The sequence below is a fragment of the Scatophagus argus genome, chromosome 1, assembly GCF_020382885.2.
Source record: "Scatophagus argus isolate fScaArg1 chromosome 1, fScaArg1.pri, whole genome shotgun sequence".
Lineage (NCBI taxonomy): Eukaryota > Metazoa > Chordata > Actinopteri > Scatophagidae > Scatophagus > Scatophagus argus.
In genome coordinates this window covers 6,068,220-6,095,309 of record NC_058493.1, presented here as the reverse complement: position 1 = coordinate 6,095,309, position 27,090 = coordinate 6,068,220, and the positions used below count along the sequence as shown (strand labels likewise).

General features: G+C 40.8%; 1 protein-coding gene across 5 annotated transcripts in view; it reads left to right on the top strand.

The window, feature by feature from the left end:
• Positions 1-2,066: 2,066 nt before the first annotated feature.
• The window catches only part of kif13ba (kinesin family member 13Ba), a 39,623-nt gene continuing 14,599 nt past the window's right edge, over positions 2,067-27,090 (top strand). For 3 of the 5 annotated variants that reach the window (XM_046405625.1, XM_046405535.1, XM_046405446.1), the window contains exons 1-14: positions 2,820-3,044; positions 3,267-3,602; positions 9,291-9,384; positions 18,548-18,560; positions 19,033-19,093; positions 19,198-19,290; positions 20,118-20,298; positions 21,124-21,211; positions 21,523-21,657; positions 25,551-25,663; positions 25,887-25,998; positions 26,132-26,344; positions 26,424-26,534; positions 26,717-26,851. In XM_046405625.1, coding sequence (XP_046261581.1) covers positions 3,533-3,602; positions 9,291-9,384; positions 18,548-18,560; positions 19,033-19,093; positions 19,198-19,290; positions 20,118-20,298; positions 21,124-21,211; positions 21,523-21,657; positions 25,551-25,663; positions 25,887-25,998; positions 26,132-26,344; positions 26,424-26,534; positions 26,717-26,851 — 1,419 coding nt within the window. In that variant the 5' untranslated portion in view covers positions 2,820-3,044; positions 3,267-3,532. Of the gene's footprint in view, positions 2,139-2,818; positions 3,045-3,266; positions 3,603-9,290; positions 9,385-18,547; positions 18,561-19,032; positions 19,094-19,197; positions 19,291-20,117; positions 20,299-21,123; positions 21,212-21,522; positions 21,658-25,550; positions 25,664-25,886; positions 25,999-26,131; positions 26,345-26,423; positions 26,535-26,716; positions 26,852-27,090 lie in introns of those variants that run through there. The other 2 variants (XM_046405361.1, XM_046405278.1) reach the window with 2 other exon arrangements.

Here is a 27,090-nt window from a genome sequence, read left to right as displayed (position 1 = left end):
CAGGGACTGGTTTATAAACTTAAGTGATGCTGGAGTAAATCTAAAAAGAATAGAGAGATTACCTCCAACCCCTTTATTAGGCAAACCACCTCTAATATTAACCACATATAAAGGTTGCATACACATACAAGTGGTGAACTACTCTGCAAGGAGTGGTCTTTAAAACAGCTAATTGCTCTCTGTGGTATCCACCACACTACACTTAAATGTCGCCACAAGTTGCAGCACATTGCCCTCTAGTGGTCTCAGAAGCTCTTCCCTGTTCCATCCCCAACAACAGCCCATAAAAAGAAGAAGAAGAATGAGCTTTATTGACAGTATATATATTTTTGTTACATACACACACTGAATTCGTCTTCAGCATTTGACCCATCCATAGTTGAACACACATGCAACAGCAAATTATATGCAGTGAAACACACACAGGAGCAGTGGGCAGCATCAAGCACCCGGGGCACATCAGCCGGCTAATGGAGGGGGGGGGAGCATCTTTTGCATTAATCGCTCCACCACACCCAAATTTTTCCTGCCCGTCCGGTGGGGGAATCGAACCAGTGACCCCCTGATCACAAACCGCTTCTCCAACCTCTATAATAATAGCTGTTTCCAGCTTAGAATGCTCTGACTGCAATTAATGACTCATCAGACTGTGATCAGAGGGTCGCAGGTTTGATTCCTACACTGGACGGGCAGGAAAAATATTTGGGTGCCCCAACTTCCATTAGTGCCATTGAGCAAGGCACTTAACCCCCAATTTGCTCCCCGGGCGCCTTACAGTGGCAGACCACTGCTCCTGCGTGTTTCACTGCATGTAAATTGCTAGGTGTTGCATGTGTGTTCAACCAAAGATGGGTTAAATGCAGAGGAAAAATTCAGTGTGTGAACCGTATGTGAAAATATATATACTGCCAATAAAGCTGATTCTTCTTCTTCTTTCATATAGAGACACTCATATTCACAGTGCAAGCAGATCACCTGGAGCAGGTGCTGTTAAGTGGTCTTCATTCTTTTAATGTTTGACCCTGAGACTCATCTGGAAATGTTTGGGCACTTGTGCCTTCAGTCTCTCAAAAACAGGGCAAAACAGTCACTTTACTAATACCTGAATGAAAAAGTTGACATGCAGTTCCACCAGTGTCCAGCAGATGTCAGAAACCTTACACAATAAAAATTGTCATCTTTGTTTCAGTGACGGATGAGAGTCTACTTCCTGTGTTTTTCAAAATAATAGTCTATTCTAAAACAAAAACGTGACAATTGGGTTTGTATTTTCGACCTCATACTAAAGCAGTAGTTTTTTTCTTTTATTAAACACTAGTGAATGATTAATGAATGTTATTCGCTGCAATTTTAGATTAGCCCTCTAATAAATGCATATCTTCCACAACCAATGCAGATGAGGAACTTTTAATGAATCCTTCGTCCTTTTAATGAAATCTTGGTAATTTTTCTGTGCAAAATTCATTATATTTAACAATTTAACGACTTTCATTACAAGTATGCACTAATTTATCCATCATCAAAGTACAGGATATAATTGCAGTTGATAAAGACGTATTCATTGTTCTTTTAATCACGAAATTAATCATTGTTTACACCTGAGACCTGAGTTTCTACGCAGGTTTTTGTTGTTGTTGTTATTGTTGGTTTTCTTGTTGTTGTTGTTGTTTTTTTTTATTTAGTTTTTTGTTACACCAAATGACTGAATGTCAACGTTTTATAAACATTTAAACATGTATTACTTTTCCATTTATTAACATTCATTGCGTGACCTTTTTTTAACCAGTCAATGCAGTGTCGCCTGTAAGGCTATTAGCTATTAGCTAACTTACAGCATGCCAGGATTATGGATATTATTTCAGTATTGTGTATTTGTTGTGTTTTGTGGAACTGCGTTGACTTTATGTGTCATAATGTGTTGGAATGTTGAATGTTGGAATGTGTAGTGGAATGCAATGAAACTAAACTGATATGAGCCAATGTAACTAAACTTAACTGGGTGATGTAATGTGGCTAAATTAGGAAAATATCAGGGTTTATTTTGAAAATCACAGTGGGAAATGTAGCATTTATTGTACTGAGTTTGACAGTGGACAGCGGAAGTGTCGCGTGACTGACTGGGGTCCTCAGCACATCTGGTAACAAACACCTTTTCTCCATATTTTATCCAAAAGAATTGTATCATTAGTTGCTGTTTATTTAATCTATGCTGATTAGCGTGTAAAGTGTTAAAAGTGGACTTCTGACTAATCGAGCCGGACCGGTACTTTTACCAACTAAGTTAACGGTCCCCGGCTGGGGCGGTGTATGTGGAAACTGGTTGCCTCAACCGCAGAGTATAAGGACTAACTTTAAACTAACTAAGTTTTAACCACAAACGTCATGTTAACATGTTCAACAGATAATTTCGACTAAATTACACAAATATTGCACGAGTGTTACTGTAACGTTAGTTATTAACATTATTTGGTCTGGTTTGGTTGAGGAGAAGGAACTGAATGCGGTGAACATTTTAGCTAACTTGTAATTTTGCAGCTTGGTCCTAAACGTTCGAATCCGCCGACTTGACAGCTTAGTTTGATGTAAGTCTGACCTACATCCCCATTTGACTTTAGTTTTAAACGAGAGTTAAACTCGGAAAGGTGTGTAACGAGAACTGGACGTTTTTACATTTAGTCGGACATCGTTCCCCGGCTTTTTCTGTGGTTTAATTGACATTAGCAGCACGGAACAATAACGTCGAAAGAGCAAAATCTATATAGTTATGTTTCAGTGACATAATAAAGCGCCGCCTTATTTTTAAAGTTACCTAGCTAAAATCTTCCAATCTCGACAGACGAGTTTAACCAACGCGCTTTTAATTTGAAGCGGTAATACTTTGGCGGAAGGGCGGGTACTGCTAGCTGCTTGTAGCTCGACACAGAGAGAGGGCACAGTGGATTCCGTTAGGAGGCTTTAGATCATCGACAGGCGGCTCTTGAGGGATCTTACTCGGATTGTACATGTAGGTTACCGGGTGTCACCCCTGGGGTGAATCCACCAAGGTATGTAGCGCGTAGGTTGGATGGTGTCTGGGGGTTTTATGTGGTCAAATGGTAGGGCACGGCCAAAACTTGCTTCTTTCCTGCCGCTGCTGCCCTTCAGTTTGCCTGGTAAATTAGCTGGCTAGCCCGTTTTTTGCATTGCAGATAGCATATGTTTGCTCACTCACATCCACCAGCGGCTCCAATATCTTACTTAATTTACATTTCTCCTTTCCCTTCTAGCCTCCACGCCTCTGTGGGTTTACATTAGCCTGGAATATGAGCAGAAGAAGAAGATAAGCAGAAGCGACTGGCTTCCTACAGGATTTTACCCAGGCTTTTTGTATTTTTTCCGTGGACATGACTAGTCTATGGAGCGAAGCTGAGCGAAGCTAGCTGGCCGACAGTCCGGCTAGCGCAACATTTCCAAGCTCTTGGATGCTTGTTTAGCCGAAGAGCTGATTCATTTTAGATCAGCGTTACCTCCCCACCCTGGGTAAGGAGTCAGCATGGGGGAGCCCAGCCTGGACGACGCAAATGTCAAGGTGGCTGTTCGAGTACGGCCCATGAACAGGAGAGGTGAGAGGGCTTCAACCAGCTCAGATTTGGATTGTTATGCATACACCGGCTCTGTTAATGTTGCACAGACTGCATGTGTCTTGTCAACATTGCATGTTAACATGATGGTTACAGTGAGAACATGCATACACCGGATATCAGATTATTATGAAAACACCAAATTAAGATTAACATTATTGGTCATAGACAATCTCAGTTTATATGATGCAGAGAGTGCCTCAGGTTAGCTATATACAACCTGCACTTGACAATAACACTATCACATAACACTATCCACTGACTGACTTGAGTGAAGTACTCTATGTTTAATTTCCTGGCAATGGAATGGCTGTCAGAAATCAGATGCCATTAGTGAAATGAGCTCCTGCAGATTAAAGAAAGCTGTAATCTGGCTGGTCTGGGTGGCACATGTTTGTACAGTGCTGCCACAGGGCTTTCCTCATGGCTGCCTGCCATTCAGCTGGATTTACAGCAGAGCTGCTGTATGACATCTACTGTTAGAAAGTGTAGGTGTTCTGTGTTCTTGTCTGATTGACACAGATGCCAGTATCTTCTTGACTTCATCAGTCACATGCTGCAAGAATTCGGCAAGTCATCGTTGCCGTGTAACTCTATAGTTGTTGGTTGGTATAACTTCATGAGGACAACAGCAATGTGTCAGAAAAACTCTTCTCAGAGTCATCAGTGCACACAGTTACAAAGTAATTGAGTAGCACAGTGATGATGTATTTTTTGAACAGACGTTTCTCATACTCCTGTCATCGCTGTCACACTAACATTAGGCCAACACATATGTGTATTGGGTCCAGCGTTCTTCCCTGGGCTGCAACATGTCCATATCATGTCACATCTTCATCACTGATTTTAGTAAAGCCTGGCTAACAAAGGAACAGTGTTGCACAAATTTGCGTGCAAATGCTCCAGCAATTATATTGCAGATTATCAGTGTAGCATGCAGGGAGGCACAGATGACATTTACTGGTCAATTGCCAGGTCGTTTTTTTTTCTTTTCTTTTCTTGCCATGGGAGACCATGTGCTCCATGAGGAGAGCCGCTGAGGCAGAGTGGTTGACCGACAAGTGGTAGAATGAATCACATGTACCCCTCTCTCTCCGCTTTCTGAGCTGGAGAAGTTGGTCACAAGACCATGGCACTGGATTGCCACACTGTTCACATAGGCAGGTATTTATCATGAACTCTAACGTAGAGAGGCTCAGCTCCCAGGGTGACATCTTTCAGTGATGGCTGTCTGCAAGGTTAGACATTTGTTTTGGACACACAAAAATCCCATGTATTTCTGTTTTTGAACCACAACTATGAGTCAGTTGATGTAGGATAATTTAACCATTGAGGTTGTGTTTATGAGCTACAGATGGCAAGACAGAGATGGAGAGGATACAGATTAGCTCTGGCAGAATTCCGCTTCAGTTCAGATACATTTGGATTCATAGAAGCAGGGATTTACTGTAAACACATTTCACTAGGGACATGTCATTCTTTTCTAATGGGAGAGTTCTGTGTTCACAGCAAATTCACAACATGTCTACTTCTTGCAGTTAATGTGAGCTTTCATTTGGAGACCTTTAGTCATTCAAGTTTCAAGTGCCTTTTCCTGTAATTCCAGTGTTAATTTAACTGCAAACTATTAAAATTAATTGTTTATTTTACTATTACTATGTGTCAAAAGCCACTTTCATAAGTCCATCAAAGTGTCCTTTAATGATAGAGGTTTTCTCTGCAGTCAAGTTATTATTATGTTACTAGTAGGTATTTGTCCAGCTTCACTTGTTCAAGGGAACAACCAGGCAAATTGATAGCTTACTAAAGGCTGTGGGAATGGGTTTGGAACCAGCAGTGCCACGTTTTCAGCACTGCCTTTCTGATCACTGTCTGAATGTAGCTTCTGTGCACATCTGCCAGAGTTAATGTAAGACTTTTATGATTTCAGTTGTCCCCTGAAAACCATATCACCTGTGAGTGCGCACAGAATCCTTCCATCACTTGTCAGTTCAGAGGGGATGACTATCAAAAATCGAGTCTTATCAGCTGTGTGAATTGTCAGTCTATGCTCTTTTTCCAGCTCCACATCATTTTTATTCAGGACTCCACACATTGACACCTTTGAGCTGCTCCCTTCAGACCCAGCTCTTACTGTCTCCTGCTGTCAGACAGTTGCTTCAGGACACAGCAGCAGTAATGGGAGGGCAGAGGACTACACATCCACTTTGCTCACTCACCTGTTCTCAGGCGGTGTGATGATTCAGACCTGTGACACTGAAATAACAAATCGGTTTCTGTAAGCCTGAGGCTACTGTCCCTGTGTATCCCAGGTTAAGGAAGAGAGGTGGTGTAGCTGTGGAGCTGGACAAAGGCAGGAAGGGAGTGAGGCTGAATGAATATTTGCTAACGTTGCGTAATGCTCCATGTTCCCATGGCTGTGGCCTTCGAAGAACAGAGCAACTCCAGGCGTAGCAACAGCAGCACCATGGCCAGTCAGCTTCCTGGCTGATGTCAGGGCTGTTGTGCCAAACCTCAGCCCTGGTGGTAGCCCAGGGAAGGACTAGAGAGACTGGCAGTGGAAAGTGGGAGCTGGTTATGGAGCAAGGAGAGGCAAATAACAATGGGTACATTTATCCTCCCAACCATCACACTTTCCTTTTTGCTCATCAGGAAGTACAGCTGCAGCAATAAGGGTACATGGGTAATGTAGGCAGAAAAATGGAAGAGGGAACAAAAAGTTTCTTCACTCAACCTCTTTATGTTTGTGTCACTTCCCCTGTTTTACTTTATTTTCTTCTTTCACTCTCACTGTCCTTTTGTTACTCAGTCTCTGTTGGTTCACCCTGCTTTTTTTTTTTTTTTTGCTTTGTGGTGTTCTTGACAGCAGAAGAATTGGAGAGTGATTCAGGTCCTCTGACCTTTGACCCCAAGTTTCCATGGCTCTATCCCCGTGTTCTTTCTAGGAGCAGCAGTGTTGAGCCTATCTAAACAGAAAGTTTAGTCTCAAATCCCTTATCCTTCTGGTTTATGCATACATAGCTGTACAAGATGTACAAGTGCTGAGGTATGGATTCCTGTTTGTATTCAAGAAGGGAAATAATAGTAGAATCTGAAAGTGGCTCAATAGTCTACTTAAGCAGTCACTTTTAGACAAAGGTACTTGTCATTATGCCTGCCATTACATATGTGTTTGTTAGGAAAACAACAGCCCATGCCAGTAGTTCATAGATAAAGCACATACAGCCTGCAGACCATGTACACCCCACTTGAAAACACAGGAACACAGCGGACAGGTATGGCCAGGTCCTGTTTGGCAATGTTACTAAGCTTTTTGCAGCCACATTCACGCTTAGTACCAAAGCAATAAGTTGTCATCTGCAGTCCTTGCACATCAGGGCAGTTTTGTTTGAAATTGTTCTGTCTCTCCTGTAGATTGTAACCAACCCTGGGTAGTGCACTGATTTTTTTTTGAGAATCTCATACATTTTTTTGTAATCAAGAAAAAATGGGCACATGATCAACATTGAATACTACCTTAGTTCATGACAGTGTATGTGCCCATCTCTCCTTCAGAGTAGGCAGGTTTTGGTCAGAAATCAACTGTAGGCATACATGTAATAAAAGGATGCTGTGTAAACCTGATTCAGATAATTCTTCTAGTGGGGAAGGAATTGAAACCACAGAATATTTCCTGTCCTAACACACTTCCCGAAGTTGAAAATCCCTGCATCCTCTTGCATGCTCCCTGCATAATGGGGAAAATGATTATTGGCAGTCATTTGGGGCATGACTGTTTATTAAAAATCAGCAGTCTATATGCAAAGACTGGGTCAAGTGATAATGGTAAATACAGTGGATGCCTGTTTACTTGGCAGTCTTGAACTATGACTTAGACTTGAAGGACATTATTTATTATTAATCCATCTTCTCTCTGCTGTAGTGTCCTTGAGCAAACACTGATTTGCATCTAAAGGATTGCTGTTCTAGTCTTGGCCTCTGACCTCTTTGTGGAAGAGGGCAAAGTAGAAGAGGTTATCCCTACCAGGAGCCACACAATGAACGCAAAGAATCTTGTGGCCCATCTTGAACTTATCAGCTAGGTTAAATAGCAAGAATTGTCACTTATTTTTTGCCTGCTTTTACAGAAATGCTTCATGTGTTTTGTGTCTACAAGCCAAGGTACGGACTGTTACTGACATGATCTGAATATTGTTAATGCAGTATTTTGTGATTGGATGTTCTTTATCTTGGCTTTTTACCACAGTAAAAAAGCGTTAAAGTGTTAAAACACATGAAGTCTTTCAGTGGCTGTGGCCCAAGCATTTACCAGCAGCCACCTCTAAAAGACTGGTATTATGCTAATGGATTTAGTCTGCTCTGCAAGTAACAGTTGTCAAATGTTTTTACTTTTTTTAAAATGCCCCACTAGCTCTGCCAAAAACCGGATGCCCAGGACATGCTGGCAGTACCTAACTTGTGTATAGACAACCATTATTAGGTCTCACTGGCAAGACAGTTGAATGGGGAGACCTACCAACCTCATGAATTTCCACTGTGGTTCATGTTGTTATTTTCCAATGCTTTCACAGCGAGACTTCTATTACAAGGTTATATGACTGACTCAGCTATGAAAACAAAACTAGTATGTAGTGCTTTACTAGAAACACTGTGAGTTATCAGCTTTAAAGTTAGATTAGGCATTTGTTCTGTTTTGTCTCTACATTTTTGTACTAATGAATTGTTGCACATGTTGGAAAAGTGTTTTTTTCCGATGGGGCAGTGAAACTGTAGTTGGCAAAACTGTAGCCTTTATAAAGTAGCCTCATTAGGCAACATTATATGCTGACTTGTGCAGACTATTGACATAAATACCTGAGTGGACGAAGCATTAGGACCTTGCATTATGCTGAGTTGGAAATGGTCAGATGATGTTCTGAAGGCCAAGTGTTGCATCATAGCACACAAACAGGTCATGGTTACTATGGGATGTCCTGCGTTGTGTGTTTGAAAGAGAGAGAAGGAGAAACTGACTGCCTGGACAGTTCCTCTTTTATTGATTAGCTTGTGTGCTCCAAGGTAAAAGGCCATGGAGTTTGCATGTTCTCCCTGTGCCTGCGCGGGTTTTCTCCGGGTACTCCGGCTTCCTCCCACAATACCAAAAACATGCACATTAGGTTAATTGGCTACTCTAAATTGCCCCTAGGTGTGAGTGTGAGAGTGTGTGGTTGTTTGTCTTTGTGTGTTGGCCCTGCGATCGACTGGCGACCAGTCCAGGGTGTACCCCGCCTCTCGCCCGTAGTCAGCTGGGATAGGCTCCAGCTCCCCCACGACCCTGACGGATAAGCGCTACAGAAAATGGATGGATGGATCTTGGGTCTAATATCAAGTTATCTGGTAAAAGGGCCAAAGTTTACAAGTTCACTTTTACGCTTTTGCAGTTTTGCTCTCACCATGGGAAGAATGCTGGGAAAAGATTTATGTATTTCTGATGGTGATGATGATACTGTGGTATATATGGGACTGAATGACATTTTCCCGTGACCCTGACGTATCAAAAATGGATGGATGGATGAATGACAATTTCTTATTTTTTATTTTGTCATTGTTTAAAAATGTAGAAACAATCAAAGATAATAAGGTCATGAGGTTTAGTGCTCTGGCTTTAATACTGTGTTCTCTGATCCACAGAAAAGGAATTAAACACTAAATGTGTTGTGGAGATGGTGAAAAACCAGACGATCCTCCATCCTGCTGCAGGTAATCTGGGCAAAGGAGACTCCAGGTATGTTTTGACTTGACTGTACATTTTGACTTGAATGTATATATTGCAGTATATTACCGCATACATCTTTTGCAGTATTATCTGAAAAGTTTTAGGGAATTCACATTTCATCGTTCACATTCACAGATTCATGGGTACGTTGCAAGCAATAACTACTAATAGTTAATTCAGAGTATAAATACTTTAAATTGTGCTAATTTGCCAAATGTGAATGTGCTTCTACACACCCCTTTTTATTGCCCTTGCATAGTCAGTTTTTAGGAAAAATTGCAGCCATGCCGACATTCAGTGCCTTGGAAATTTGCTTGTAACCTTACATTGAGTCTTCATTTTAGAAGCTTGTCTCAGATTTGTTTGGAATGTTTTTTAGCTGACCAACCTGCTGTTGGGCCTTCTAGGCACAGGTGGTATTTCCATTCAAATCACTTGTCACTTGTTTGCCTCTATTGGATTTTACCCTGCTTCTATGGAGTCTTGAGTCTCCTTATTCACTGTCCGTGCAGTGAATGAAGTATTAGGACACATTAAATTTGATGTGTGTGTGAGAGTGAATGAGAGTGAGTGAGACATGCCTGTGCCTGGAAGAAAGACAGCAGCAGCAGCAGCAAGACAGGGGCAGACTGAGACAATTCTACATAAAAAGACAGACTCCACTCTTCCCTCACGCCGTTGGGTCGTAACTCCCCACTGCCCAGCTTCCTCCCTTTTTCTCAGCTCTTCCGTTTCCTTGGCAACACAGGGGGAGGTTAACTCCGGGTCGCTGTTGGTGACTGTGAAGCCCCTTCCTTGGGTGAGGAGACGATGGAAGAGGGGGAAAAACCCTCATTTTCTTGTGCATCTGTCGACCATAAACTTCCCTTGTGACTTTTATGGAGGACTAAACAAGAGCAGGGCTGTAGTTTGTCTCTCAGTCTCTCTGTGACAAAGGAGTGACAAAGCAGCAGGAGGATGGGCTGACTGACTGCTGCCCTAAGTGTGCAGATGCTATTTTCATTTTGTTTGTTTGTTTTCCATTTACAAACTGTTTACCTTGGAGGATTATCTTTTACTCAGCATTTCACTTCGCTGCTAATCTCTGAGAAAGACTGGAGTGGATGCATAGAGGAGTGTGCTTTAAGATATGCATGTAATACGACTCTTGGTAAACTCCTTGTAAACAATAAACACTGAAGAAATTCTAACCTAAAAGCAAGCTGAGCCAAGATTAGCAGCAGCTTAGCTTTCAGGTCTTCCTGACATCCTGTGACACCCGAACAGCGCTGACGAAAGATTTCTACTGTGAACTGCTTTATTCAGTGCTTTTACTGGTTTTAATTATTAGGTACATTTGGAGGAGGAGGAGCAGTCCTCTGTGGATAATTTGGATCCTGGTAAAAACATCCTGATGATCATCCCCATGAACACTGAAGGAATCCAAATCTGAATAAAAGAGCAGTTGTTTTAGATTTTAGATCATTTGCTTTCTTTCATTGTTTCATTGTTTCATTAGTTAACTATTTTGCTCGGATTAACTATTACTAGTAGTACTACTGTACTACACTGTCTCTTTTTGGTTTTGACTTGCTTAGCCTAAAAACTTCGGGGTAACACAAGAAAGGATATAGCACAGATGAAATAATGTGTACGTGTGGTGTGTGTTTTAATTTCCAGGAGTTGTTTTCAGTATGAATGTTAAGTTGTGATGGAATTAAACTTTTCAGTTCATTTATATTCACCATCTTCAGCAGCAGACTCCTCCAGCAGTCTGATAAACGTTTTTTAGAAATATCTGCACTGGTGTTTCTGTGGGGGTTGTTGCCAAAGAGATAAGGCTTAGTTCTGTTTAAATAATCTCCGGGTCTTTCCAAACCAGCTTTCCACTAAATTAACTAGTGAAATCCATTGATGTTGATTTGATATGTATCTACTAAATGGTTCATATGAATTAGAACTTTCATTTTTAAGTGTTGGCTCTCTTTTCTGTAGAGCTTACTCCTGGTTTGTGAGTCCATTTAGACAAACTGAATTATTCCTAAATTAGGACTCTGCCTGTGAGCACTGCAGCTAATATAGTGCACCCCAGGGACAGTTCATTCTAATTAATGCTCTGCCTTATTTTAGTGTTTATTCACTAACCACTTTATTCTTCTCATCTTTCTTTTCCTTCACCTTTCCTACCCAAACACACCCAACTCCCCGAGTTGCTGAAAACATACAGCTGCTTTTTCTTTACCTATGATTCTGTTTTCACAACTACTAGCCAAACCAGTGCGGTACCAGATGACATTGGCACCAACCACTGGTATTTACAACCCTTATTCCAAAAACTGTAGATGTTGTGTAAAACATAATGAGTCATTTGGACACAAACTTTGTTTACCAGCAACAGTTTCTGAGTCTTTCCAGGATGCCTCCTTCATGCCTAATGATAATATTATCACCTGTTGCTAATGAACCTGTTTACCTGTGGGATGGTCAAAACAAGGGCTTTCTGAGAAGTCTACCGCTTTCCCAGTTTTTTGTTACCGCTGTTGAAGTGTGTTGCTGTCATCAAATTAAAAAAAAAAAGCAAATATTTACAAAAATCAGCGTTGAATGCATTGTTTGTACTTTTTTCAACTGTTTTCAAGTATTTGTCAAAAAGGATTTTTTAAGGAAATTAATTTGTGTTATACAAGCATCCCAGCCTTTTTGAAATGTGGATTTTACAAGCTTTTACAAAACGAAGGCTTAAGTAGGCCTACATTTAACGGGAGAGATCACAGTGCAATCCACTGCAATCACTAGTGCATGTTTGGGGGGGCTGGGTACCAGAGAACCTCTCTCTCTTTCTGTGTTTCTCTACAACGCATTTAATTGTCCACTAGTTAATCAATTGTGTTCCCTCTGACAGATTAAAAAAAGGAAAGAAAAAATGGGTCACCAAATATTCTAATACTGTAATATACCTGAGGGACCCACTCAGGTAAAATCTTTGTGTGGAAGACACCATAATACCCTAGAATAGATATGTTTTTTGAACTTTGGATGTACTATATAGTGTCAGTTTGTTTCACATACAAGCTATCCAGTTTCCCCCTCAAATCCTCTTTGTTTTTCTGCTTACAAGGCTAGGAAATTACCCTCAAATATAAAAGTAATGGTTAGGTATCTGTTGAAGACTAACTTAACAGATGTGGCTTAATACTGATCAGCACTTACCTGGTGGATTATGGTTTATGTTGTTTGATACAGGGCTCAGCAGATACAAAATGTCGTGGAAAGCATATATTTTCAAGCTAAAACTCGCTTGTAATGTCCCTACCCAATGTCACATTCTTTCATTACACTTTAAAAAATGACTATCTCATTCACTCAGGCACGGAAGAGAAAAGGACATCAGCACTGTCATATAGTAGACCTCATTCTTGTTAAACAGCCCCCCAGTCTATTGAAACACAAAGTCAAAGAAGAGTTTGAAGCCGAGCAATTCCCACCGAGCTTTAAAGTTTCAAACTTACAACTGAACGTATGTTCTGTGATATACCTGATCAAAACACCCGCAGACTATTTTTGAATCCTCCTCAATGAATAATTTGAAAAGACCTCGCTTTAAGGTAATTTTCTTTTTTTTCCCCCCCGCTTCTCACACCTCAGTTGTCAATGCTGTGTGCTTGTGTGCCCGATTCGGTTTTTCCACGAGTGGTGCACACTGTTCAGGCCAGACTTAGGGTTAGTTCCTCAAATTGCTACTCTCAGTGACTCACTGCAGTGGTGCCTTTATGAAGTTTGAGCGTTTTGCTTTCTTTAAGCACTGCTTATAGAGAATCATTAAGGAAACCTTGATGTTATGATGTATGGGCTGTCTGTGCTCTCTGACAGGTTTTTGGCTGTCTGGTTCTGATCTTACATTACATCTTACATACATTTTAATTTGCATCCAGTCTGCTTCTGCGCCTACCCTCGAGATGTCCTAACCCTCAGTGTTTGAACTACAGGGCCAGGGCACTCTGTACTAGTCAGTCTGATAAGCAGACTGCTAACTACCCTGCAGCCATGTGGTCAGACACTGCAGTTTGCATGATGACCTGAGGCTGTTTGCATTGGACTGCTGAGGCTTGACGTTGACACACTTGGACACCGATCTGTCTCTTGTCAGATGTCAGTGAGACAAACACAAGCAATGTGGGTTCCAAGACGATACACAAAGGAGACTGTTTGGCTGCGTATCTTGGAATGATGGACATTTTATGTGTGTATGTTAGCATGTCTACCGCTGTAGTTTTTATTGCATCTGATATTGTGTTATGTAATACCTGTTTTTAAGCGAAGGATATTTGAGAAAGGTGGTGTTTGGGTGTGGAGTAAGGCCAAGTGCTTAACCAGGCCAAGCTGAACTCACCAAGCTTCTAACTGCTTTAAATTTTGGCTCAAGGTGAGTGGAAGTCAGCTTGACCCAAGCATGGTGAGGTCCAAATTTATACTAGTTTTCAGGCTGATTTAGGACTTTGGACACTTCACATACTACAGAGTTAACACAATAATGATAAGGAGAATGTGATTTTATTAATTGATTTATTTCTTAGGTTATTGCAGTAAAACAATAACTGGTCAGTAGCCCATTGGATATTGGACTTTCCGACAAATACAATACCATGGACATGAACTGAGTTTGAAAGGGCTGTAGTGAGGAGTTACTGAACTAAAATGTAAACATGGTCAGTGACAATATATCATTGTAAATGTGGAGAAAATGAGAGTGAAGAGGAAGTGATCGATTGACCATCCATTACCTGTGTAGTAGCTCCAGATGGAATGAGGAGAGCAAACACACTGTACACTGGTGGTCCATGTCACAATATGCACGGAGGCACAACCATGGTTAGTCAGATGGAACGTTATATCCTAATAAGCAGATTTTCCGACTGGTGAGGCTGAACTTTGACTCTGTGAGATGTTAGGAGTGTATGAAATTAGCATTAGGCTCACATTTGGCAAAGGGACCAGAAATCATGTTGTGATGGACTGGATCTGAACATCCAGAGTCAGTGCCACAGTAAAGTCTTAAAGCTCATCGTAGACTAATCTGATGCCTTATCTTAAAAACACTTCAGGTGACGGTTTAACATATGGTATGTTCTGATTTACTGTCAAATTATTTATGTTTTCTAAGTCATCTGTACTGTTAACTTTTCTGTGAAGATCAGAAAAACTAGCATCAGAAAGCATATCTATTCAGAGGTCCAGTTAACGTTTATTAGATGGATAAAAAAATGAAATGTGTACATTAGGTTTTCAGTTTGATGCGAGGACTTGATGTATCCTGAGACATATAGGAGGATATGCCTAGGCTGGCCAGTTTGTAATTGTTTTCACAGTATGTGGGAAACATAGAGTTATTCAGTATGTGCTGAAGTATCCTGTTGCTATCAGTATGTACTATGTTACCCTGATGATGTTTCTGCTTCAGCTTAACATTCCAGTCTCAGACCCAGCTCCTTTGCTACCCAACCCCCCCGGCTACCTTCAGCCTCCTTTCCATCCTCTGTTCCTCATTCCTGCCTACGCAGCCATGGATGTTACAGTCCCAGAGAGAGAGAGAGAAAAACAGACCACAAGAGCAGTAGAGAGAGAGAGAGAGAGAAGGAGGGTGGGGGAAGCAACCATGCATTAAGTTATTTTTTAAATGACGGTGATCAGAGCGGAGGAGCATGCTGAAGGGAGGAGGGATGAATAGAAGTGTTCGAGGACCGAGGGAGGCGGTTTCATAGCTCTCCTGACCGCTGACCGCCTCATACTCCCCTGTCATTGGTCAAGGGGGGCGCCCTAGCTTCGTTAATGGGCATTTGAGCACAAGACATGGGTGACCCTTCTCGCCTGCAGCCTTTGAAGCAACCATGACAGCTGTCATCGCTACGTATGTCAAAATTTGCCACGTCGATTGTGTTGGAGTGTTTGGAGATATAACCGCTGGGAAACAGTGAGCATGTAGGATGCTCCCGAAGCCCCTGAGAAGAGCATTCTCAGAAGCAAAAATATTGAGAAGTAAAAAATTCACAGACAGTTTTGGGAAGGGATTCTAATTTGAGATTTTACTTCAAGCAGCCCCATCTGTAAAGATTTTCTTTGGTAGAATAGATGTACAGATTTAAACTGGCATCCTGTTATTTTCTTAGTTTCGAATAAGATAATTTGAACACAGTTTCCCCACATGAAGACCCTCTCAAATACCCTTAGAATGTTCTTTTTTATTGCTAGAGGTCCTATAGACTCAAAAACAGTGTTTTATATAAACATCAACGCTGTGAAGCAGAGGTTCCAATTGTTTCCTGGTTTGAAGAGCTATTGGAATCAGTGAGCCTTCACATTGGAACTCCTCAGCTTGTGTTTGCTCTCCGAATGCAGCACGTCAGCAGTGGAACGTCAGTGAAATATGAAGTATTACAGATTGGACTGTATGCTGGCTGCTTTGTGCAAGAACTGCAGCTTTGGCGGTTTGTAAAGAATGTGCATGGGTAACAGGAAACAGGTGTGTGCATGTGTGTGTGTGTGGCGCGCACACCCACACACGTGTGTGTTCTGTATTTGCAAGGGCAAGTTTGAGAAATTACGATTGTGGACTTAGAAGAAGCCTAGAGTCAAAGTTAGATATGTTGTCAGCATTGATGGTCAGCATCACTGGGAAAGAGAATGAATGTAGTTAGGGTCCTCCTAAGAATCGGTAGATGTATGAGTCTGTGTGTTTATAAAGCACTAGCAGTCTCTTACCTCTGGCCTCTTCATACAACTTGACACATCTCTCTGACTGACAGCTGCCCTCACCCAGTGGGTGGAGGCTGCACTGCACAGAGGGAGGAAGAAGATGGAGTTGCCTGTAGCGAGGAAGGGCAAATATTTATGCAGACACATGACAGGAGATGATATTTTTAAAGGAGAGAAATTCATTTGACCACCACATAGTTTGTATGAATTAATAGGAACCACAAAATTAAAAGTCTTAGGGATTCTTTTCCCTCGGGGACTGCTAGTCCTAATGTTGTCATATTGCAGCAGGCCTTTCTGATTAAAGTGCCTACCAAATGGCTGATGCTAATACCCCGATGACAGATGTCACTCCACAATCACCAGAAAGCTTGTCAGTGAGTTTTATTCACATGTTACTGGCCATTTACACAACATTAGCTGAAGTAAATTCTTGGCGTATATGACACAGTGACTTGAAAATAACAAAATGCACCTCCAGCCATTGACACTATTTTTTTCAACCAACTACATGCTTGAAAGAGATCTTTTAGAGGTTGGCAGATTCTCAAATCTAGATTCAAAAGTATTTCCTAAGTGCAGTAAAAATGCATGTGTGTGTGTGTGTCTGTTGGGCTAATAACACTGTTGTTTATTGTTCTCCTAGAATAAATTCCACCCACCTTATTGACCTGTGCACAGTAGGTTAAAACAAATCTGTGTTTAAAAGCAGATTGATGCTGAGCTTAGCAGCAGAATAAGTTGACGAATGCTGAATGACTCACTGCCAGGTATTTACGATGTTTGAAGTGGATTAATGGTAATTAATATTGACACAGGGTTCCAGCCTGTGCTCTCTAAGTGCACCATATAGTAATTGAGACGTTTTAGATCTGATCAGTGTGATCACTGAAGGCAGTAATTATAATACATATTGGGGTACCCTCCCCCCATGAACAAATATGCACATAATGCCCCCACAAAATGTTGATTAAAAAAAACGTGAGGTGTAATATCAAGATATGTGCTGTTGGATCTTGGCTCTGTTATAAATAATGATGTGAAAATGCTGAAATGCCCAAACAGCTGCACTGTTAATGCTGGAAAACAGCATATTTTTTCTTCATGAAAACAAACTCTTGCATACAGCTTCCCTATGCCACTGTTTTCTGACTGTATTTGCGTTTAGCTTACTGGAGGCAGTAAGTGTGGATCCATGACACTCGATATGACTAAATTTAGGTTGGTGAGAGAGTCATAATATTGGTATTGGTCACTTTTTGACGAATTGCCCAGTCCTACCACCAACTCAACCTATGTTTATACACATTTGTAAGCATTTGCAGTTTTACCGTGCTGGCCTGCAGACCAGTAAAAGCATACTATTTAAAGGCTCCATGTATGGACTGAAAACTACTTAATGCATCACCAGTAAGGCAATAATAAAAAACTATTGCTCTCGTAATTTACTTCTATATTTTTACTCATATATTCATATTTTTCTTTATTTTGCAGATGATTTCATAGAGGTTTATATTTATGTCATCATTGTAATGTTTAAATAACTTTCATTTTAAGTTTAATAATAATATCCCTGTTAGAATAGATTATTCTCTAGTTGCTGAGAAGATCTGTTTTAAAGGACATGGCTGATGGCTAAAGGCTCAAAACTCTGACATGTTTGTGTGGAACATATGTGCCTGCTTACACATGCATTCCATGAGTTTTTCCTGTAAAATATCACACAGACATCTCCTTTTCCTCTCCTTTTAAATGTCTTTTTATTTATTTGTTTTTTTAAACTTTCAGAGGCATTTTTTCCATTTGCCCCTTTTCATTTCTGAGCATGACCTCGACCCAGTAACCCCTTTACACCACCATCTGATTCCACCGCACAAACCCTGTGCCAACTTTGGTACCAACCCCCCTTCACCAGTCAGTCCCACACACGCAGGCATTCTTGCAGCAATTTAGCCAGTCCCAGAGATTTTTTTTTTATGGCTCCCCAAACCCTCAGAGATAAATGCACAGACACAAACCCATGCCGGATCCCCTGAGAAGTTGGTTTGACATGTGACAAACAAACAACATGTAAACAAGCTACACACACAAGGCTAATTTTGAACCAAATGTGTGCTAAAGTGACTTGTGAAACCAAGTAAAGCCTGAGGCCAGTGGCTCTAGCTCTGTCTTTGTCTCTGTTCACTCATGCCATTATTTTTCTTCCGGCTCTCTTTTTTTTATGGGACACACTGTAATTAGTATAAAACATTGATGGACTGATAACTAGATGAATTATTTCCGTTCTCTGATGCTTCAGATTTCATTTGTTCAGTCCAAATCTTTGCTGTAGCTTTCTCTGAATGGCTTAACATACTGCATCCTGTCTGACATGTGCACCAAATGTCATCTTCCTGTCTCTCCACATGTTACTGTGGACCTTGACCCCTCCCAACATCATCAGGAGTCAGTCCAAGGTAACAGCGTACACACAGACACATACACAGACATTTAACCACTGAGCTAATTCCGTGATTGTGAATCATCTCTGTGTTAAACAAAGAAGCTGCTGTATGTCTTCAACTCAGTTTGGGAACTGTGTGCAACCATGCAGGCAGTGATACAAAGTAATATCTTTAAAACAGTTTCTCCCACAAGGGTCTTGTTTAATTTATTATGTGTAAACCCTGTGTAAAAACTTGTTGCTCTGAAACCTTTGAATATGTTTTTGGTGTGTTGCTCACTTTATTATATATCATTAACTCCCAAAAATGTCTTTTTTTTTTCTATCATCTGAAATATTCCCAAAGTGTTACATAAACCACATGATTCACAATGTTGTCTGGAAATTAAAATGTGAGACTTGTTATTGAATGCCAATGTCACTGTGTTACAATCAGCCATAGACTCGTTTGGGTCTCTCATTCTGCTGCCCTTTTCACTGCTCAGGTCTTTGCCTATGATTACTGCTTCTGGTCTATGGATGAGACAGATAAAGAGAAATTCGCAGGTTAGTTCAAACAACAGATCCAGTTCACATTTTGAAAAGTCTTTAAAAAGAAAAAACATCCATACTTGAACAGAATAAAATTTCCTGTGTGTGTGTCTCTCCAGGTCAGGAGGTGGTCTTCCAGTGCCTTGGGGAAAGTCTTCTCCGCAATGCCTTCCAGGGCTACAATGCCTGTATCTTTGCCTATGGACAAACTGGTAATTCATGAGACACCTCACTATTCTGTGGTCAATATCATGTGAATATATTCTGTCACAGAGTCTATTACATAGGTGCAGCAATGGGACACAGTATATGAACAATTGTTCTTTGTCCTTGTAAGCACAGTACCTTAAAGCTTTGTGTGGATGTGTTGTGGCTGCAGGAAGGTTGGGCAGCTTATCTTAAAACACCAAAGCTCAAATGCAGTTTTCAACCAATCGCACAACTAGAGGCACAATCGACCTGTGTAGTGTTGCTAAAACTAATAACTGAAAAACAGATCTGAAAATCTCTCCTTTCCGTTAACACATAATGTGAGCACAACAAACCTTACAACAAACACATCAGAGCTGAAAAATTCAGTCCATTGTCTAGACAAAGACACTCAATGTCTACTTTTTTAGGTACACCTTTGCTATCTTATGGAGTCCAATACAAGTGTTCTGCCATAAACTTTACTTTTATGATCCATATAATGTTCCAGTTTTTTGGGACAGAAGCCATGGATTGTATTAGACTGCATTATATTCAGAGATGTTTCTAATATTCTGTCCACCTCATTTATGTAAATGGAAAGGGCAAATAAGTAAACATTGTAAACCTGGTAAAAAAGCATTGCAATAAATTATGATAGAGCTGCTCTCTTGAATTGCATCAGGTTACAGCTGTAACTAAAGAAATATCCACTTTGTGTGTGTGTGTGTGTATATATATGTATATATATGTATATATATATGTATATATATGATCACGTCAGCCTTCACAAAGATGCCATTTTCACTTTTCAAGTTATCCATTCTGGCTATAATTGTGTTACTACCAGGTTCAGGAAAGTCGTATACCATGATGGGTTCAGTCGACCAGCCAGGTCTGATTCCCCGTCTGTGTAGTGCTTTGTTTGAACGTACCCAGAAGGAACAGCGGGAGGAGGAGAGTTTTACGGTCGAGGTATCCTACATGGAGATCTACAATGAGAAAGTCCGAGACCTACTTGATCCCAAAGGGTACGACTTTGACTTATTCTTCTGACCCTTTTATGACAGAAAAGGCGACTTTCTTTCCCTCTGTATGCCATAGTGACTCTAGTAAATCCTAAAGCCACTGTCACTGCTGCCCGTGTGTTTATTTTCATCCCTCCAAGTACATAGTACTTGGTAGAGTATATACCTTTTGGAGAATAGTAAAATCTTCAATTGAAGACAAAAGACTAGATTTTACTGTGAAGCTGCAACAGGAAGTGTTGAATTACAGTTATTGGTGGTAAATTAGCTTGGGTTAGGTTCATTTCCAAGTGAACACCATGGGGAATAGTCACACACTGGGGCATCAACATTAAACACAAACAAGTGTTGGCTGTCAACTTTTTAGGTGAAGTATCTAAAGTCATTTTCTGTTTAAACCTCTACTTAGTTGGTAGAACAATCTGGTGGATTTTGATACCACCAGCTGCTGTGGACAGCAGATAAAAAGACCACTCGTGTGCACTGCAGTTACTTACACAGTCTAGGACCTGTCCGGCAGGTCAGCAGTAAATCAGGAGCACAGGCCAGTGTCTGCTGCCCCAGACAGCATAACCTTTGACCTTCACTTGCTGTGTGACCTTTTAACCTCAGTAAAATGGCCCCACAGAGAAGCAGGCCATCTGACAGCCATATGGGCTTTACTGAGGAGCTGAGAATGATGAAGTTTGAATCAAGGGCTAACAAAGTCTTTATGAACTTGGAAAAGTTGTAGTGATATTGACACTCCTGCTAATACACCAGATGAATATTATATTACTGAGAATGGTCATGTTGTTGTTTTTAAACCTGTTTTTATTTTCTGTCCAGGGGTAGACAAACTCTGAGGGTGAGGGAGCATAAAGTTTTGGGTCCTTACGTGGATGGTCTGTCTCGACTAGCTGTTGCCAGCTACAAGGTAAAGATATTTCTTAAACCTTAAATAGTGATTTTCGGTGTTCTTTTCATCAGGTTTATTTGATGGCATTAACTCTGAGCAGTGTCCAGCAGATATGTGAGTGAGGAATCTTACTTTCATTCCATCTTCTGGAAAGTTAGAAAAATATCAGAAATTAATTACATTTTATGATTTGTATTGGCCTTTCAATTGGTCCAGTTGATGCTGTCACTAAAAATAGAAACTTGCATGATGTTTTTCTTCATGGTCTCAAACGGTTATTCTTTTATAGGAATCTGCATTTATTATTTATTTATTTTTTCTGCTGACAGGACATAGAGTCTCTGATGTCAGAGGGGAATAAGTCTCGGACTGTTGCTGCTACCAACATGAATGAGGAGAGCAGCCGATCGCACGCAGTGTTCAACATCATCCTCACACACACACTCAAAGATTTGCAGTCTGGGGTGAGATTTACACACAGGCACACAGGCTGGGGTAGGGCATTGCTTTAACACACACGCACACACACAGTGTTTAGCAACTTTAAAGGGAAACTTGAAATAATAGATGAGATCAAAATTGTTTCCTTTTCCTGTTCCTCTTGATATTTTTCATTATTTTCGCATCATCAGACATTGATGTCTCTCTTGCCTTGCCTTCTGTTGTCCCAGAATCCATCTTGACACATCTCATTGACACAAACAAACAACACTGTTTGTCTGCTCCTGTTGATGGGTCAGTTCATTTTGGATGTGGTATTGTTTTTTGTTTTTTTTGGGGGGGGGGGGGTTCACAAAAATATTGCCAGAATTTTGCATATTATTGGTATGTGATGTACACATAGTACGTCTCAGCTGTCAACAAAATCCAGACATGTTTGACTGTAACACAACAAAAGTGTTAGTGTACAAATTTGACAGGGAAAACAGAATCTGACAAGTTTTGATCACTGGCTGCTGCAGCCAGTGGGTGAAAAGGTAGTCACAAAATGATGTTGGCTCAGCTTTCTTGGCAGGCCCTCCAAGAACAGTCCTAAATGACTAATTCTCCATCTTCACTGACCCACTTAGCCTCTCTCGCTCCTTGTTCTTATTTCCTGACCAACTTGCCACCAGCAAATTCTGTTAATAATTCACAGGCATGACTTTGAGTTTGTCAGCTGATACAGCCTGCTCTGTTTTCAAGGCACACCCTGAGTCAGTCACTAAGATGGTCAGTCAGTCAGTAGGCTCATTAAACAAACAGCTAATGTGTAGTTTGCAGTCAGTGGGTGAATCACTTAGCTGACACATTCTATGTCTGGAAAAGTCATTTCTTTATTGTCTTTGTCACTTTATTTTATTGTCTAAATTCATTTCAAATTTCAAATGAGTTTGTCACATGAACCTCCTCTTTGACCGCTACAATGCAATGTTGTGCAGAAAATGAGAAATGCCTTTAATGCTTTAAAACAATTGTTGATCAACATGCTGTCTCAAAGCAGTAAAAACATATATTAACAATCTCATCTAACCAATGAGGATCCCCCAAGACTCTTTGCTAATCTCATGCACAGTGTGTATTAGCAACCAAGTATCAAATAACTGGATATATTATGATATTACTCTTTAATTACTGTTACTCTATAATTACATGCAGACCTTCTGTTTTAATGTATCGTGTCGTAAAACTTAATATCATTATCTTTTGATGCGTTTTAGTTCCCTCTGGTTTCATTTAGATTGATCGCAAGTGTCTTGTCTGTTGTATGCATATATATGTGATCTTTCTAATTGTGTTCTAAAAAAATAAGCAATTTAAGTTAAGTAACTTTTCAGCCCAAGTCTCTAGAAGAACACGGATGGTAGATCATCGCATTGGAGCTCATCTGTGCCTCCTAATGGCTCAGCATATGTTGTCAACAGAGGAACAGTGATGAAGGGACAGGTTTTGTAAAAAGTGCCACCTATGACACATAACAAAATCACCCCGTGCTGGTTGAGTCATCCTGACGCTTGACAGCTCATCGCAGGATTTCCTTTCATAAACCTGCCCTGCTCAAACTCGTTAATCAAACACTCAAAGTTCATTCAGTTTGAACTTTGGCCCCACTCTGTTGTTTGCTATTTGTTCTCTCCTTTTGCTAAATCCAGTCAAGCTTTTGGAACTTAGGGACAGTGCGGAGGTTTTATACATCTTTTTCATGTTGCCATCAACTAGATTATTTAGCATGTGTAGCGTCTGTTGTCGCCCTGACAGCTGTTCTGTCCTGGTACCTTAAAGCTTCTGCCAAGTAGGCTGACAGGCTGTATGTCCCGTCTGCTGATCTGGTTACTGAGCCAGGTGTCACCTCTCCTGATTACAGAATCCCAAAGAAAAATCTAGCAGCGGCCGTTGGCAGCTACATATTAAGAGCTGAATAGAACCAGAGAGTGTCTGCAGACTGTACACAATGAATAGGAATGTAGAGACGTACACACTGAAAAAGAAAGTAGAGTTGGTTTATTGGTGTTTATTTCCATGTCTGACACCACCAGGCAGCAGGACCTGCAGTCTATGTTAGAAGCCGGTCATTGGTTGTTGAAATAAGGATTGTTAAATTGTGACTTCCAGCTGTATGTACTGGTGTTCACAGTCACCAGTGTTGCCCTCCCTCTATCTGACTCTCCAGTATGTATTCACAGGCCCTGTTTAAAAAAATCTTTGGATTGCATGTGCTCATGATTTCCATATAGAAATCTACTGGTTGTTTAATCATTTGCTTTACTCTGGGATTTGAAGCAGTGCTGGTCTGATGCTGATTTGTATCAGTGTAGTTGATGCTGATCTGATGATTATCTGAAATCAGGTCAGGTTTAAGGTTTTGGGTTTGGATTACATGAGATTTTCACGTGATGTGAGATGTGTGTAATCACTTTTTCAAGACAAGATTTCCTTTGCTTGACAATGACAATTTACAATGGAACCCCCTTTGCACACATACACACATACTTATTTTATAGTAACACACTGTTCTCCTTTCCATTACACAGAACTCCACCTGCTAATTTTTAGATTTAATTTTTTAAAAATAAATAGTATGATAGGTTTCTGTATGCAGCCAAAAGAGGTGTTTGTCATAGCCTCTTGTCCAATACCCATCACTAATTTTAATTAAATTTGTGATTTTTTATTTTTTTTTTCTATTTCAGCATCACAAGCAGCTAACTGTAGTTGATAGAGTTTCAGTGATTACACCATTCTCACTGTAATCATTAAAGTACTGAAAAAGAGTACAAATTAGAGAAAATACAAAATAACTGCTTAGGAGAATGACCATAGATGTTTTTATGGGAAGCACTGCTCAAGCAAATTGGGTATTGACAAACACTTTGTTTTCTGTCAGTTGAATTTTTGCATTTCTCTTTTGACTTGAGTGAGAAAGGTCAAAGGTCACAGCTTTGGAAGAAAATGTCAGGAGAAATATGAAACCCAGACTGACTCATGAAGGTATGAGGATGAGGGTGTAGGATCAAACCTGTTTTCTGAGCAGGTCCACCACAGACAGGGACAGATAACTGCAGCTGCTGACGTGCTGCTTTTGCAGTGTGGCAGGTGAAGATCAGGTGTTAACATTCAGCCTTGTCAGCTACTGACCTGTCATGCTTGGCCAGGAGTGGATCTGTCCCAGCAGAGATGGCAATGTGATATCCGCTTCTTCCTCAGCCGGTGGCAGGAAAAAGAAGGAACCTATCAACAAAAGACTGAAAGATGAGAAACCAAAGTCTGACAGTATTTTGGCCATCCTCCGTTTGATAGAATCAGTCCAAGCATAGAAAAGGTCCTCTGAACAAGAGTGGATCAAAGCATTTACAGAAGCATAATGAACTAGACAGCAAGTTCATGATGGAGGTTTCTGATAAAGCCACCTTAGTGCTTATTTCTGGATTGTCTGTTGCTGTCATGCTCGAAAATCAGAGCAATGCTCAGTTGAGAAATGTTGAAAACCTGTGCCTTGATGTAGTGCCTCCAAGGTGATTAATGACCCCTCAGAGTTTTGTCAGACCTCATCATGATGTACAGTTCTGCTTTCAGGAATATCAGCACATCCAGAACTCCATAAATGTCCCAGACTGCGACTCCAGGACATTTGTATGTCCAAGACCAGGCTGGACATTGCAGCCAGTCAGAAGACCATAAGAAGAACAACAAGTGCTTGGTTGTGTTGCAGGCTGAAATGAAAATCAACCCATGTCAGGCAGCAAGGCAGTTGTTGGAGAGCGACATGTCCATCCAGCCCAGGGAAACTTTCATTAAATGACTGATTACGTGATTACAGAGACAATAATTAGACTTTCTTCCTGTCCCGCTTTCTTTTTTTTTTTTTCTTTTTTTGTAGACAAGTGGGGAAAAGGTGAGTCGGTTGAGTCTGGTAGACTTAGCTGGAAGTGAGCGAGCAGCAAAGACTGGAGCAGCAGGAGAACGGCTAAAGGAGGGAAGCAACATCAACAAGTACGCAAAAGCAGTTCCATGCAGTTAACCTTAACTTTATACCCTATTTACTTGCAGATACATTCACACTGCACCACCTTTACCTAAAACTTAGTATGATGCAAAAAAACCCTTGAAACACACAACAACCACGGACGTAGCAATACCCACACATGAATAGGTACATCATGTGAAACTGAATGCACTTGACCTTTTGACCTTGACCTTTATCTGTGTCTGTCAGGTCTCTCACTACTCTGGGCCTGGTGATCTCGGCACTGGCTGAACAGGGAACAGCCAAGAACAAGAACAAGTTTGTTCCTTACAGAGACTCTGTTTTGACATGGCTGCTGAAGGTACACACATAATGAGTACATGTTCTTTATTTTCTTATAAGGAGAGTACTGCTCTTTTGATCATTTCTCTCCTGTTCTCTCTTTCTGTCCCTCCTTCTCCCTGTATTTCTTGCATGGTTGCTTCTTTCTCCAGGACTGTCTGGGTGGCAACAGTCGCACAGCGATGGTTGCAACTGTGAGTCCAGCAGCAGACAACTATGAGGAGACACTGTCGACGCTGCGCTATGCAGACAGAGCAAAGAACATTGTGAACCATGCTGTTGTTAATGAAGACCCCAACGCTCGCATCATCAGGGAGCTCAGAGAGGAAGTGGAGAAACTGCGAGTACAACTGACTCAGGCAGAGGTGAGATGTCTGAAATATTAGAAAAGAGAATTTAGTCATTTCTGCTCTCCCATACACTCAAATGCTGTTTTTTCTCCAGTCTTTGAAGGCTCCAGAGCTGAAAGACCGTCTGGAGGAGTCAGAAAAGTTGATTCAAGAGATGACCATCACCTGGGAGGAGAAGCTTCGCAAAACTGAGGAGATTGCACAAGTAAGACGCCCATGAGTTGTTAAAGTTGTGGAGTTGTGTGTGTAATTATTAAACCAAATTGAGCTACTGTACAAAATCTCCACAGTGTTACCTACATTGGTTGAAACTTCTCCCTAGCAAGAAGTTTAGATACTGCATTTCTACACTTTGTAAAGGTGATCTTTATCTCTTTGTATTTGCAGGAGCGTCAGAAGCAGTTAGAGAGTCTGGGTATTTCCCTCCAGTCCTCAGGGATTAAAGTGGGAGACGATAAGAGTTTCCTTGTCAACCTCAACGCTGATCCAGCCCTCAATGAACTCCTGGTGTACTACCTGAAGGTACACATACACACTTACCTCATCATACTTTTATTAAATGACTAGTTATCTATTCTTCCTATTTAAAAGAATATGAAAAAATATTAATGCTACCACTGAATTTACCATTTGTGTTTGATTCAGTTTCTGATACATCTGATCACTGTCTTAGAACATGACCTGAGTAGGAATCACTTATCTGATTGATCGTAGGTGCTTGTTGAACACTGTTTTGTGTCTTGGGAAGCCTTAAGACAGCT